This window comes from Ictalurus punctatus, chromosome 24 (assembly GCF_001660625.3).
Source record: "Ictalurus punctatus breed USDA103 chromosome 24, Coco_2.0, whole genome shotgun sequence".
Taxonomy (NCBI): Eukaryota; Metazoa; Chordata; class Actinopteri; order Siluriformes; family Ictaluridae; genus Ictalurus; species Ictalurus punctatus.
In genome coordinates this window covers 5,970,165-5,987,123 of record NC_030439.2, presented here as the reverse complement: position 1 = coordinate 5,987,123, position 16,959 = coordinate 5,970,165, and the positions used below count along the sequence as shown (strand labels likewise).

Genomic DNA, 16,959 nt, shown 5'->3' with positions numbered 1-16,959 from the left:
TTAGTCAATACACAAATTACAGTACAGATAATCCAGTCCAGTGAAGTTAGAATACAACGATGGCTGACATGTTCAACCTAAATAACCTAAAGTTATTCCTTCCTTTAAAGAAAGCTGAGCAGATCTGCACGATTAAAATAACCAGAGCATGCTCCTAAAATCTATGCATTACAAGCTGTTTCTGGGCTTGATTGCTTGGCCCCCTGCGTTTGCTGATTTAGGCAGGAGCATCACTCTGCGAGAAGTGTGAGTGATCACGACCACCAAGGTTTCTGATTAACTTTTGAATATTTAGAGTGCAGTCAACCTCAGGGATGCCTGGATTCAGTTCACACAGGAATGAGACAAAATCCCTAGGAGTTAGGTGACCACCTTCTACCTTATTACATATAAATCCTATAAATATTCAACCTTTCCTTCTTGATATTACGAAAACGTAATGCATCCACCACCTAATGTAAAAATACTAAACAAACTAACAAATAAATAAACACAAGCCCTTACGTTGGCCCATCTCTTAATTTTACAGAATAGTTACAATTTGAAAACTGACTACTGGAGCAAACGTAATATACATATAGACAACATTAGTATCCATTAACAAATTAGCTCTAAACACAAAACATTTTGACAACAAACATTATCTGACACAGTTATGTGAAATACAAGTTAGAAAGCTGCTCCTCATCTGGTTCAGCTAAAATGTAGAGCAGGGGTGCCAAACATAAGGCCAGCAGGTCAGGACCGGTCTGATAACGGTTCTAAACCAGGCCACTAAATGTATTTGGAACCTGTGTTCTAAATTAAAATCCTCTTGTGGATGTTAATTGAATTGAAAAATTGGAAAAAGTTGTAGTCACACTTTCTTCACAAGTATCTGGTGCTCACCTTAAAACTATGTATATATTTTTTAAATGGCTGGTTTGACTGCAGTCATTTCCTAAACCATATCTGGATTTGCTGACAAACAATGTATTCAGCTAGAAATCAAGCAGTGGCTTAGCTCTTGCAATGAGAGCTAATAAAAACAATCAACACTGGTATTTCATTTGTATTCATGTTAAGAATAAGCAGCACAAGCAAATTAAAATTGAGAAAGCCCTACGGGTGTGCTCCTCTGCCATGGCACCTTACATTGGCATGAAATGTGACAAAGAAGCCCCTCTCCATGACCTCAGTAGTGATTTGACCACGATTGAGTTTGATTAGATGCTGGCTCGTTCAAAAATGTTTTTATATATATATATATATATATATATATATATATATATATATATATATATATATATATATATATATATTTTTTTTTAACCTGTATTTTCTACCAAATAACTAAAGATTGTGATTACTGAAATTATTTAAATCAAAATTTTCAACAGCTTGAATGTTTTCAACCTAAATTTTCAAGACCTGTGTCATATCTCAGCCCAGCCACGACTCAGTTTCCCAGGAGGCACCGCTAACTACAAACATGGCCACTGAGGACATGACAGAGCTGGCCTGTCACGACGACCAACTCACCCTTGATTCACTCATTAACCTGGCTATCTGCCTAGATCGCCTGCTACAGAGCCGCCGCCCAGTACGCAGCGAGGCTGCTGTTGCCGTGCAAAGTCTCCCCACTGAACCCATGCAGCTGGGGCATGCGCGGCTCAATGCGGAAGAGAGAGAGAGAGGTGGCATCACGAGTTTCGTTGCTTCTACTGCAGTGAGGAGAGGCACCTCATCAGACAATGTCCTCTCAAGCAGTGTCATGACCAAGAAGATAGCGGAACGGCTACACCACATCAGCCAGGGGTGAGTTCGGGTCCTTGAACCAAGATCTCAACCTGCATTTATGTTACCTGTCGTAGTGGAATACTCAGGGTTGTCTTTTACCTTAGAAGCGCTGATTGACTCAGGAGTGGCGGGGAAATTCATCGATCAGAACACCGTACAGCAGTACAACATCCCCGTTCGTCCACTCATTCAACCCCGTAAGATCCAGGGGTTTGTCTCTAATTGTACAGAACCACTCATCCTCCATACCAGCGTACTCCATCAGGAGAGCATAGTATTTTACGTCACAGTGTTCACCAGACATCCAGTGATTCTAGGCCTCCCCTGGCTGGAACAACACAACCCAGGTATTTCATGGACTAACAAAGAGATCACGCACTGGTCCACCCACTGCATAACACATTGCCTACAGACACCAGTGATCACCCTAGCGGCCACCTCCATCAAAAGCCCGGACAAAACCACTACAGTCCACATTCCACCCGAATACCAGGACCTCGGCGAGGCATGTAGCAAGGAAAGGGCTGGTGGATTACCACCTCATCGGCCCTACGACTGTGCCATAGATCTGCTTCTGGGAACTATGCCACCCCAAGGATGGGTGTATGCATAGTCACAGACTGAGCAGAGAGCTATGGAGGAGTACATTCAGGAGGCACTACAGCAAGGTTACATCAGACCGTCTACGTCCCCCGCCTCTGCAGGATTTTTCTTTGTGGACAAGAAGGGAGGAGGGCTCAGGCCATGCATCGACAACAGGGGTCTTAATCAGTGTTGTATCAAGTATCGCTACCCTCTCCCGTTAGTACCGGTCACCCTAGAACAACTCCATGCTGCCACCATCTTCACTACACTGGACCTCAGCAGTGCATACAACCTTGTCCGGATCAGAGAGGGAGATGAGTGGAAGACGGGGTTCAGTACTGCCTCAGGCCACTAAGAATATCTGGTAATGCAGTATGGGCTCTCTAGCGCCCCCTCAGTCTTTCAGTGCCTAATAAATGACGTCCTAAGGGACATGCTGGGACATACCGGGATCACGTACATCGATGACATCTTGATCTTCCAGTTCCTAGGAGGAGCATGTCCACCATGTCCGGAAGGTCCTACAAAGACTACTCAAGCACCAGCTTTATGTCAAAGCCGAAATATGTGAATTCCATAAGAACACCATCTTGTTTCTGGGGTACATCATCAGCCCTGAGGGGGTTACCATGGACCAAGGTAAAGTGCAAGCAGTGGTAGAATGGCCCACTCCAGTAACCGTGAAGGAGCTACAGAGATTCCTGGGTTTTGCAAACTTCTACAGGCGGTTCATCAGAGACTTCAGCTCCATAGCTCACCCGTTGACGTCCCTGCTGAGAGGAAAGTGCAAATGCCTGCTCTGGAATCCAGCTGCCCAAGAAGCACTAGAGCAACTCAAGACCGGCCTTCACAACCGCCCCATCATCAAACACCCAGACCCATCCAAGCCGTTCGTGGTGGAGGTCGACGCGTCCGAGACTGGCATAGGAGCCGTCCTCTCACAATGTTTCGGAGAGAGGCCCAAGCTCCATCCTCTGGCCTTCTTTTCCCGAAAACTATCACTAGCAGAACAAAACTACGATGTGGGCAATAGAGAACTCTTGGCCGTAAAGCTAGCCCTGAAGGATTGGCAACACTGACTGGAGGGGGCAACACATCCCTTCGTCATATTCACCGATCACAAGAACCTAGAGTACCTACGTACCGCCAAACAGTTATCACCTTGTCAAGCCTGCTGGTCACTATTCTTCGCAAGGTTTCAATTCACCCTGTCGTACAGACCCGAGTCCAAGAACACTAAGGCTGATGCCCTTTCTTGTCTGGATAGCACTGGGGTTCTGAGGAACCACGAGGAGTACATAATCCCCCCTCCGGCATTATCAGTGCCCCAGAATGGGAGCTGGATGAAACCTTAGCGAACATTCCCCAGTCACAGGTTCCAGTAACATGCTCCTCGGGAAGACGATTTGTGCCCGAGCGGCACCGACATGAACTCATTGTCTGAGCCCACATGGCAGTTGCCACAGGTCACCCAGCTGCACACTGCACCTACCATCTGTTGCGGGCAAAGAACTGGTGGCCTTATATGGAGAGGGAGGTACACAGAGTAGTGGCTTCATGCTCTTCATGTGCTCAATGTAAAGTTCCACGGACACTACCGGCCGGCAAGCTCAAGCCCCTACCTGTACTGGAATGCCCCTGGTCCCATATCTCCATTGACTTTGTCACAGACCTACAAGAATCCCAGGGTAACACGACCATTCTGGTGACGGTGGACTGATTTTCGAAATCTGTAAGGCTCATTCCACTACGCGCCCTTCCCACTGCCTTCATGACAGCCAAGGTACTCTTTCAGCATGTGTTCAGGTACTTCGGCATCCCGGAGGAAGTAGTCGGTGATCGGAGACCTCAATTCACATCCAGGGTATGAACCAGTTTCATGGAGAAGATGGGGATCACTGTCAACCTCACATCTGGCTACCATCCACAAGCCAACGGCCAAGTGGAACGAGTGAATCAGGAAATAGGCCGATTCCTTAGGACATTCTATGCCTCAAGCCACGTGGACTGGAGCAGATTCCTCCCCTGGATCGAATACGCACAGATTTTGCGGCGTCACTCAGCCACAGGGCTCACACTGTTCCAATGTGGAACAGTGGAGGATACCAGCCTCCACTGTTCCCCTGGAATGCAAACCCCATGGAATCACCAGCAGTTGACCAGTGGTTCCAGAGGAACAAACAGGTTTGGGCAAGCACACACCAGTGCCTGGTACAGACGGCACACACCTACAAGCACAAGGCTGATCATCGCCGCAGCGAGCACACATAGTACCAGCCCGGCGATAGGGTCTGGTTGTCCACCAAGGACTTAAGACAGCCACATGGCTGCAAGAAACTCACTCCAAGGTACACAGGGCCATTTAAGGTCATCAAGCAGATCAATGAGGTCACCTACCGTCTGGAACTACCTCGACACAGTCACATAGCTCCCTCCTTCCACGTGTCACGACTCAAGCCCGTCATCACAGGACCTCTAGCCACGGATGGGCCCTTCAAAACCACTCCTGTCCCACTGGAGATCGATGGGCAACCCACCTACCTCATCAAGAGTATCCTAAAGTCGCAGAGCAGGAGGGGTAAGCTGGAGTATTTAATCGAGTGGGAGGGCTACGGGCCAGAAGAATAGTATTGGTGCCGGCGCAAGACATCCTGGACCCGCAGCTATGTAAGGACTTCCACGCATCACACCCCGATCTTCCAGTACCACGACCCTGGTGGAGACCCAGAAAGGACTCTGCTCCCGGAGTGAGCCCTTCGGGGGGGTGCTCTGTCATATCTCAGCCCAGCCATGACTCAGTTTCCCAGGAGGCACTGCTAACTACAAATATGGCCGCTGAGGACTACACTTCCCACACACGCATGCGCTTGCCTTCCCCGGAGTTCTAATCACACACACCTGCATCCCATGACAAACACATTCACACCACAGCATAAGAGAGACTTTGGAAGCGAAGAGACTTTGCAAAGTAATGTTCAGTTGACTTGTTTCTCTGCCATTCTCTAAACCTTTTTCTCGTGCGTTTACAAAGTTACTTTTGACCAATGTTTCCGTCCCCGACCTCAATTTCTGCCTAGGCTCTTTTTGTTTGTTTGCCTGATTGCCTGACCCTCGCCTGTTTATCGACCACAAACTTTGTCTTTCCCTTTTGGATAATTCTGCCTGCATTCTGTCACCTGCGACTGCTTCCGTCTCCATCCACGGTATGTGACAACCTGAATTTTAAAAAGTTGAATTCAGAACCAATACACAGTATTCAAATAAGATTCACATTTAAACTTTCAATAATATCACATGTATTTTTTCCCCCCAAGCATTACCAAATTCAGGTTCAGGTTCAGCTGACTCAGATTTCACTTCATTTTAGGCAAATTCCAATCAGCAAGGTCATTCACATGTAACTAAAAATGGTAAACATGCAAAAAGCAAATAATCTCTCATTATAAGTTTACTTATGGAACTAAAATTGCTGTAAAATAGCTCTGACATGTCTGGGGCTGGGTCCCAAAAGTATTAACTCTTATGATTACATATCTTAACCGTTAGGGGAAAATGTTCCAATAATAAGCATGGTGTATAAATTCATAGACCAAAACGAATAAAAATCCCACCCCCAGATTTACAGACAGAGCCGATCAACAAAAATGATGATTAAACGAGAAAACAGCAAAAGAGCACCTCCTAAGAGCAGCATGTGCTAAATCTTCCAATAGTTCCAGCTTAGCCATTGCAGCATATCAGCTACTATAGGCACAGGGCACCTCTACCTACTTATATAAGGCTGCAATCCTTTGGTGTTCTTTTTTTCATCTCATACACATATTGGACCTCACTTACCCCTCATAAACACAATCTACATAACAGCTGCTAACTACAGCTGGAGCTACAGGTACCCTCCAATGTTAGCGATAGACTTCTATCATCTCTTCACTGCTGTGGTTAGTATATTTTCATACTTTTTAGTATCCATTTGGAATTCTTCGGCTCGTGTGAAATGAGTTTCCTCGTTATCGTTCTACCCTGGTTTAATATCACTCCCACCCTATTAGTGAGTTACATACAATGTGTTCTGATGCTCAGTATGGATGTTTTGTACATACAGTTGCAATCAGACTTATTCAACCCCCATTTCAAATCAGGTTTATTGACAAAATGTACAGACGTTCAGCTGTTTGCAATGAACAAATCAAACAAAAGCAGTTGAAATAGTTTAACACAACAAATGCTTCAAGTGGTTTCACCGAATTCAACTGAAAATGACTTCTCCAGTCATAATATTATTCAACCCCGTGAATAGAATCCCTCAGTACAACACAAATATGCAAAACAGGTGTTGTCTCAAGTATATTAACTATTCAAGGGCTTCATTAGTTGCACCAGGTGTGCTTGAACTGGAACACATGAAATACCTGAACTGGCTAGGGGCAGAAAATTATGAAATACCTGGACAGGGCAGCAAAGGGAAGCTATCAATGGATGCAACCAGATTTCTGAGAAGGCAGGGTGTGAAAAACCCTCGAGTGACTGCAAAAGACCTGCAGCAAGACTTAGTGGCAACGGGCACTGAGGTTTCAGTGAGCACAGTAAGGCGTGAACTAAACAAGATCTACAGAACTCCAAGATCTACACCGTTTCTGACCCAAATGCACAAGAATAGTCGGCTCAAAATCATATAAATAAGCCACAGAAGTTTTGGGATTCTGTTCTGTGGAGCGATGAAACAAAACAGGAACTTTTCGACATGATGGATCTGCGGTATGTCTGGAGGAAGAAGAATGAAGAAAGAACATTCTGTCCACAGTCAAGCATGGTGGTGGCAGCTCGGTGATGCTCTGGAGCTGCTTTGCATCCTCTGGCACTGGAAACCTGTAGTGTGTGGAAGGCAAGATGGATTCACTGAAGTATCAGGAAATCCTAGGAAAACGATTGGGAATCATTGGACCTTCCAACCAGACAATGATCCCAAGCATACCTCAAATTCCACCAAGGCTTGGTTGCAGAAGAAGTCCTGGAAGATTCTACAGCGCCATCACAGTCACCTGACTTGAACTCCATAGATAATGGTAAACCCCATAGAAAATCTCTGGTGGGATTTAAAGAAGGCGGTTGCAGCACGCAAACCCAAGAATATTACTTTACTGGAGGCCATTGCTCATGAGAAACGGGAGAAGATTCCTCAGGAACGCTGCCAGAACCTACGCATCTCATTTGCAGCAGGTCATAACAGCAAAAGGATGCTCTACTAAATACTAAAGATACTTGCCATGAAGGTGTTGATTAATTTTGAGTCCGGAGAAGTCATTATAAGTTGCATTGTCAGTTGAATTCGGGGAAACCACTTGAAGTATTCGTTGTGTAGAACTATTTCAATTGCTTTTGTTGGATTTGTTCATCGCAAACAGCTGAAAGTCTGTACATTTTGACAATAAACCTGATTTCCAATGGGAGTTGAATAATTTTGATTGCAACTGTACATTCCTCTAGTGTAGTTGAGTGACCACACCCATTATTGAGCTTGCAAAGTTAGCTGGACAGTATAGTGATAATTTTTTGGTTTCCCTCCATTCATCCTCGTATGTTGGTCTCGCTCAACGATTCAGGTCAGTCCCACAGTCCCCGCAGTCTGACTAGCTGGCTATGCACTGATAACACAGTTGAGTGGCTTTTCCTCAATATACCACTCACTACTTGCTGTTGAGCCTGCAACATTAGCTGGATCTGAAAACACAACAAGTTTAAGGGCCCAATTATTCTTTGAAGGGATATACTAAATGGGACTGTTTGGACAGAACATACGAACTTGACGCAAAGCACACTTTCACTTCATCCAAAGTCTAGACATCCTATTAATGTCTGGCACAGATGTCTGGCAAGATTTATCCAAACTCTCTAGCTGATTATATTTTTATCATCTCATGACAATTCTGACTTGTTAATGCTACTGGATGTAAATACAATTGATAAAATATGTCTTATAGAAGACATATTTCTGTACTCTTTCTGGACAAAAAAGGAGAATTCTATAAAAAGACAGACTCATCTGTATGACTCATTTTTCTCAAATTAAGCACTGACAAAACAAATCTCCAGAACATTTTCTGATGGCTATATATGGTCACTGTGGAATGTAAACCAGAGCTAGAAATAACACAACTTACGGAAGCCTCTGTAGTCCTAGTGTCTCTGTGGTACTACAGTATGAAGCCACACATAAATTTCCACTAAAATGACTCAAAGGAACCTAAATTTTAACTTTGCGAAATCTTTCCAGTCAAAGTAACAGCAATTAAAAAACTTCAGAGTGATTCAGATGTACCAGAGCCTCCCCCACTAAAACAATGTCATTCTCTCAACCATTCACTGACTGGTGGGTAACAAATTACAAGGTAAATAAATAAAAGAATATGAGAATAAGCTTTCTAACTTGTGTCTTAAACTAGCAAGAAATACTGTATTACATTATCTAGCAATTATTAATTATGCAGCCATGTTAGCTAGTTAAGATTAAGATTAATAATAGAAGAATGCAAACTTTTTAAGAATTATATAGCAAGGAAACCTATCTAACTCATCTAAACTGTATCATGATTAATGTTTAAATGATCAGCACTGAATAAGTAACAATACCTTGACCTTTGCAGCTAGCTATCTGCTGGGACAATGGTTCTGAAGATAATACCTCACAAGCTATGCTACTGCCATGGATTGCACAAAACACCGTTACACAAAACAGTATCAGTGGTCTAGAAGCAGACGTCACTAAATTGAAGACAGGAATGACTTCCTTCAGCAAAATCAGAGCAAACCAGACTGGGCGTTTTTAACAACACCAGAACTTGATCTTGATAGAAATGGGACATCTCTAAAATGTGTTTAGAAACACACAAGTGCTTGATTTATACCGGAAGTGGGTAAATAAGCCACACAGGGGTACCTTCAATTTCTCAAGTGCATACTAACATATATTCATAATTCCGATTTGTACGTAGAATCACTGACATTGTTTTAATTTCATTTAAAAAAACCCACACAACTCAAACCAGAGACAGGAAAATGACAAGGACAGTTCATAAATCTCTGAACTGAAAACAACAGCATTATTCTTTATTTGCCTGCCAGTGTAATGGCCCTGTGAGCAACAGAGAAACAAGATTCAACGCTCCTGAGCTCACGACTGAATAACAGCTTCCAGAAAAAGAAGTCACCTAAGATGTCTACTTTAAATGATATAAAGGGCAGGCGTGGATGCTGACGTGACTCAGGGCATTTTTCTTCCAGTTTTAATACTGATTTCTGTCACTGTTTTTCAGTACTTTTTCTTCCTTTGTTATGCATATATATTGTAACGTTTATTGTTAATGATGTTTGATGATTTATTTGCAGATTATTGTTAATTAACACAGTCATTATTTGATGCTGGATTTCTCTGTTCCGATTCATATGTCTAATCAATTACGTGATTATTATTTATGCCTAAGAATAATATAGAATCTGTATATATATATATTTAAATATTCACTTGTAGTATAAAACACGTTTCTGTAAGGCCTATATTATCAGCGATGACAAAAGGTCAAACGTTCAGTTAAACGATTTAGAGGCCTTTAATACAGCAACTAGTATGTACCGTATGTATGTGCACTCACCGTCCACTTAAATAGGAACACTTGTACACCTGCACATTTATGCAGTTATCCAATCAGCCAATCATGTGGCAGCACAATGCATAAAGTCATGCAATTACAGGCAATTCAGATCTTCAGTTAATGTTCACATCAAACACCGGAATAGGGAAAAAGTGTGATCTCTGTGACGTTAACTGTGGCTTGGTTGTTTGTGCCACACGCAAAAAACAAGAGAGAAAAACAAAAAACATTGAGTGAGAGACAGTCCTGTGGGTGGAAACTTGTTGATAAGAGGAAAATGGCCAGATTGGTTCGAGCTGCCAGGAAGGATATAATATCTCATATAATCACTCTTTACAATCGTGGTGAGCAGAAAAGCATCTCAGCATGCACAGCACATTGAACCTTGAGGTGGATGGGTTACAACAAGAGAAGACCACATCAGGTTCCACTCCTGTCCGCCAAGAACAAGAATCTGAGGCCATTGTGGGCAGAGACTCACCCAAACTGTACAGTTTGAACGAACTGGTCTTTTTCCAGTCTTCAGCTGTCCAGTTTGGGCGAGTCTATGCCCATGAGAGTCCCAGATTCCTGTTCTTGACAGGGGTGGAACCAACCTGATGTGGTCTTCTGTTGTATCCCATCCACCTCAAGGTTCAATGTGTTGTGCATGCGGAGATGCTTTTCTGCTCAACACGGTTGTAAAGAGTGATTATATGAGTTGCTATGGACTTCCTGTCAGCTCAAAACATTTTGATCATTCTCCTGTGATCTCTGTCAACAACAAGGTGTTTCAGCCTGCAGACGCTCCGCTCATGGGATGTTTTTTGTTTTTCGCACTATTCCCTGTAAACTCTAAAGACTGTTGTGTGTGTGAAAATCCCAGGAGATCAGCAGTTTCTGAAAAACTCAAACCAGCCCATCTGCCACCAACAACCATATCATGGTTAAAATCACAGAGATCACATTTTTTCCCCATTCTGGTGTTTAATGTGAAGATTAACTGAAGCTCTTGACTTGTATGAGCATGATTTTATGCATTGTGCTGCCACATGATTGGCTATTTGGCTAACTGCATAAATGAGCACGTGTACAGGTTTTCCTATTAAAATGGACAGTGAGTATATGTATGTATGTATGTATGTATGCATGTATGTATGTACATACTTTTATGACTGACCTGCAGAAAAAGCAGATTTTTCAATCCCCAATAGGACAATAAAGTTTATCTTAACTCATCTCAGGTCAAATCTTCATAGTAAACTTAATAGGGTCTGATTTGTATGTAAAAACAATAAAAGTAGAAAGGGGTCAAAAGGAAGAGGATTCAGTGAAGTGCTACAAATAGACCAAGGGTTATAACAGATTTAAAAATAAATAAATAAATAAAAAATACATTTTTACTTTTATCCTTTTAAATTTAAGATGCTCCATGAGGGTCAGTTAATTTCGCACTTTTTTTTTTTTTTTTTTTTTTTCGATCAGGAAATATTTGATTTTAACTGGGCAGTGTGAATGATCATTCAATGCAGGTCTTAAAATATCAAGATATTTTAAAGGTCTCTTTAAAGGAAGTGTGTACAGGTTTGTATCAGAATAACACATATACAGTACTGTGCAAAAGTTTTAGGCACCCTATTTTTTTTTTAGTACAAACTTTGTTATAGATTTTTACATTATGGAGTCAGTCCAAAAACATTTTAGATTCCCAAACATTAGTTTTCCAGCACGAAATTAAATGTTACAGAATAATGTTTGTATGTCAGTAAAGAAAGCGGCAGATTACATAAGAGACACTTTTCAGACAAAAACACAATGAAGGCTGCTGGGTTTCGCTGCAAGAATAAGAAGCGAGTGCGACAGTCAAAGCCTCCAGAAGAACCGTGTCTGGCTCTGCAAGATGCTCATTAATACCTACCCACTAATTTCCTTCTTTTTTCTTTTTTTTTTTGCACTTTTGCACAGCACTGTATATACAAAAACTTTTGGGGGGTAATCACAACATAAAATCTATAAGTGCTTTCTCAAGCTTTGTGTTTCAAGGAAGCAACATTCACTACATCGCTAAACAGTGACACAGGAAACACCTCAATGATGGATGATGGCATGAGGTTTACTACTACTGCCTGAGCTCTTAAGTGTACAAATCATAGCCTGTATCTTGTTTCTGCTCTGCTGGATTATATATATGTTGCGCAGTTTGCTGGTACTTGATCCTTCTGCTTGAGTTACTTCTGAATTTGATGGCGTACTTTAAAATGCACTCTGCAGAAAACTGTCCATCACCTGACAGCTATAGTGACTGGAACATTATATGGACATGGACATGAATATAATATCTTATTAGACTGCATTCATTAAAATTTATTTGTGTTTATATAATGAAGTGTAGATGTGCATATAGTCTGGTCTTTAAATAAGCACTGTGTGCAGTATATAGTGTTTATATATATTACTATATATACTATAGTATATAGTGATTCTGTGTGGCTATAATTCAAAGCTTGAATATGACAATTCTCAAAAATAACCGTGAATTCAGCACTATAAACTAACAGGCACTCCATCTAGTGATTTCTGTATTGTTTTCCTGATTACAAAATCACACAGTGCCATATCTTTCTTTCCTCCTTTTAAGTTCTAGATGTTGCCTCTTACACAGCACAGACAAATCGAAGCACATTCTCAATTTCCTCAAATTGGTCTGTGCTGGCTGAGTGCAGAGCTGCGAAATCCCACTGCTGCCGCATCAGGCGCGTTCGCTGTACAGAAGGGGGCGGTTATTGAAAAACAATGCCTATGAAAATGCGGGCTAGAGCTCCCAGAGAGCCTCACGTTAGCAGCGGAGAGGAAAGGAGAGGAGGATAGAGTACAGGGGGGGATAAGAAGGAGAAAGATATGAGTGGAAAAGAAAGGAGAGAAGGATGGGAGGGAGTACATGGGGAAGAGAGAAGCACACACACTATGAGTTGACACTTGTATGGGATCATTCCAGAGGGAGTCAGACACGGACCATACTTTTTCCTGCACATGTATCACATATCACATGGACCTACACAAAGCAAGCCATAAATCATCATGGGACAGAAAAAGCCTTTTACTGCAAAGCTGCATGTTAATGCGGCTTTCAATTGAGCAAATACAGGTACACGGTACATGTGCAGTAAAACATCTGAGTGTACATAATGCAGCAATACACTTAGCAGCAGTCATAGAGACCACTGATAAAGATGTGTTACTGATCTCTAGCTGGACTGAAATAAGCCATGAAGACATTAGGTGTTCCCTGCAAGACGCCAGCTCTGTTCACTGTCCCCAGGGCTCATAAACCTTGCTCACAACATCCCTGACATTTGGCAGAGGCGAGAGCGGTCCTACTCAGTGCAAACAAACAAACTCGCTGGTTCAGTACACAACCGAGTAATCAAATGCTTGGAGTTTCAACTAGAATGCTGTGACGCTGATTGATCCACTCACTGGCACTGGGTAAATACGATTAGCAGACTGATTGACTTTATAGCACTGGGGCTGTGTTGAGTGGCCATCCATTCACCTAGCTTTAGAGAGAGGAAAGGAAAGTGCCACATAGATCATCAGTGCTCAAAAGACGTCTGTGCTTGACAGTGTCATACCGATAGCACACTTTCTGTAGGCTAAGGTAAGTTTTGAAGTAAAATACTTATCTAGAGAATCATTCGAATCGTATTTCTATTGTTTCATAATGACAGGTTTGTTCAGCACTAGAATATAACAATATCTCCATTATAAAATGTTTACTAAATGTGCATTAAGTACTGAAAGTTTACTACTTTATTTACTATTCATTAGAGGCATAAAACAGTGAGAATATCTATATCAGTAACTGTCTGTATCTGTATATGTATTTTAATCATTTTTAAAAATGAAAAATGAACCATGACCAGGGAGCACAGGGAGAAAAAAAAACAAAGGTAGAAATGCAAGCACTGCCAGCAGGCTCTGTGAATTCTGGCTCTCATGGTTCCTCATACTCATCACTCAAGGTCATTATGCACACCTCTAGTCTCAACGACATTCTCCATGATCCTAATCACACTAGCAAATCCACCAAGGAACGGCTCAAAAAGAAGAAATGGAGCGTTATGGAATGGCCTAGACAAAGCCTGGATTTGAATCCCATTGAAATGTTGTGGGGGGATTTGAAACGGGCAGCACATGCAAGAAAACCCTCAAACATCTTGCAACTGAAAGAATATCGCATGGAAGCATGGTCAAAAATTCCAGCAAGCTTAGTGGACAATTATGAAAAATGCCTACAAGACGTTATTTCTGCTAAAGGGGGCAATACTAGCTTCTGAGGCCAAGGGTGTACTTACTTTTTCCAGAGAAGAATATCACATCTATTGATATTTCTGTTGAATAAATGATTGAAAAAGCTAATTTTCCTTGTGTTTTTTGTTCTAGTATATCAACTTTATTAATATGCACTCTTTCAAAGAGGATCAAATGTTTGCTTGTCCAAATATGTAAAAAAAAAAAAACCAAACAAAAAAAAAACAACCATTTCCATGGGGTGTACTTATTTTTTCACACGAATGTAGTCACGAGGAGAGAAATCTGAAGTTCGGAAGTATCCTAGCCTACAAGCAAGAACAACCTTATTCCAAGCTTGCTGTTCTAAAAACTCTTCCAAAACTCCACCTACACATGCAATGTCTGTTCTCTCACTAAAACATATCCGGAAATATTAGCGCCCGTTAACTGTTCCTTAACGATGAAAACTTTTCTTTCATTTCCAACTCTCTTCGTCAGAAGGCACTTTAGATTATCTTGTTTCACTTTCAAGTGTTTCTATCTTTAACATGAAAATCGAGTATTCTTTAGTAGTGACAGTAATACACCAACAAGGTGGTAAAATGACCACAAGCTATGATCATGTCTTTTTTATGCAGTTTAGTAGACGCTCCAAAAGACAACGATAGATGACGGACTTCACCTCGCAGCAGGATTTATATTACAGACTTGTATGGTGCTAAATCTCAACTCCAATTACATCTCTCCCACCATCATTAGAGAGGTGTAAATTCAGTCTATAATACACAACTAAGGTTTTTTTTTTATATTCAGCCCAAAGCAAAACTATTACTTTTAGCTTGAGAGTGCCAAATAATTTTGTTCCAAATTTAGCTTATGACTCCTGTTCAATGCAGCAAATCTGACTATTGAGCACAAAGTGAATACAACCAGGGCTGGTTTCTTGCACATGAATAAATCTTTGGTGTAAATCATGATGCCTGTGTTGAGTCACTATATAAAATCCTTCTTAATCTCAGTCTCTGACACTGACCAAAGCATTTGCAAATCCCATAAAAACAATAGGTGTAGGTTAATCAGAGAGCATTAAAGGCAGTTAAGTTAAAAGGGGTTATGCACACATCGACTGCAGACCGACCTTTTAAATTATGCAGTAGAAGAGTGTTTATTTAGCCGGCCACCATTTCCTCAGCATAGCAGCAATTCTGCTTCTGTATACCAAACATCCACGGTCCGATTGTGACTCATCAAATGCATAACAAATGACAATTTAAAAACGCTGAAATATGGGAAAGAAATGTGAGTCTAGTTCAGGCTTTCTCTGAAACCTGCCGATGGTGTTTATTTCCGCTGCTAAGCTTTCCCCACAATAACAGCTGCGACAAATCACATTTTGTAACTAGGTTTTGAGATGTCCAACATCCAAGCACACCCTTTCTCTTGAGAGCTTGATCAGTCGAATCAGTTGAATCTCAAATCATAGCCTGCTACCAACATCACAGTTAGAGAGATCCCCATTCTCCAGCAACGAGGCCATAGCACAGTGAGAGGAGGTGCAGCATGAAGAGGCAGTGCAGCACTGCGCACAGTTACATAACCACACACGCTTTTAACCCAATAAGGCTATGAAACCCTCTTGTTTATGAATGAAGATGAAATAACTAGCGAATCCCTCTGCGTACACCAGTAAGATGCATACCTTTGTGAAATACATTGATAGAAACCAGACACCCAAACACACACATAGCATGGTTCCAATTCACTTCTGTAGGCGAGGGTCTTTTAATTACCTTGACTTTTTTCTTTTTCAAAATTGCTACTAAGGTAATGTTAGTGCTATCTCAAATTCTTGACACTGACAACTCATGATGTGAAAGAGATGAGAAGAATGTTTGCAAAAGTCACCTCAGGATCCCTCATGAGGGATACCAGGACGATGGCCACCGGCAAGAAAGAAGCTGAGGGAGCCATTCTGGCACTCACCTGCTCGTGATACTCTATTCCCATGCTCAACGTGTTGATGAGGATGGCGATCATAATCCCACGGTTAAAGTACTTGCTATCCACTATGCGTTTCATCCTGTCTCTGAAGTTCTCCCAGCACCGCATCAATCGGCTACGGTCCTCAAGCCTCTTGTGGTAATGCGAGTGTCCCAGTCTAAACCTTGCTCTGTGGGAAAACTCATGCACCACCTCGCCTTCAGACTGGGAGCATTCCGAGTCAGCCAGGTCTAGGTCAATGTTCTCCAGAGCCTGTGCACAGTATGGGCACCTGAGAACCTCAAAGAGCAGGGAAGTCGGCTCTACGCCTGCCATCTGCAGCATCAATCGTCTGTGACCTGGAGGAGAAAAGCCTCTTATAAATCTCGGTAAGATATCTAGGGTTGTTATCATTAAGGTCTTGTTTTTTTTTTTTCATTTCAGTTCTCTAGTATCACAATATTTGTAATGATACAGATGATGAACATTAAGTTTAGAATCATTTCTCCTACTATTCCTTATTTGCTCATGTGTGTACTGCATATACTGTTCCAGCAGATACCATGTGTGCAATCCATTTTCAATTCCAGACTCCCTTGGGCTTGTACCAAAAATGTACTCGATCAAGTTGGAACAGGTATACACATGAGGGGCTGTTCAGACATGGAGATTGGCAGTCATATACAGATTTATATGG

General features: G+C 41.9%; 1 protein-coding gene across 1 annotated transcript in view; it reads right to left on the bottom strand.

Moving 5' to 3' along the window:
- Positions 1 to 16,959, bottom strand: part of cacna1ha (calcium channel, voltage-dependent, T type, alpha 1H subunit a) — a 55,892-nt gene that overhangs the window by 23,942 nt on the left and 14,991 nt on the right. Inside the window, exon 8 of the mRNA XM_017455071.3 lies at positions 16,266 to 16,621. Coding sequence (XP_017310560.2) covers positions 16,266 to 16,621 — 356 coding nt within the window. The remainder of the gene's footprint in view (positions 1 to 16,265; positions 16,622 to 16,959) is intronic.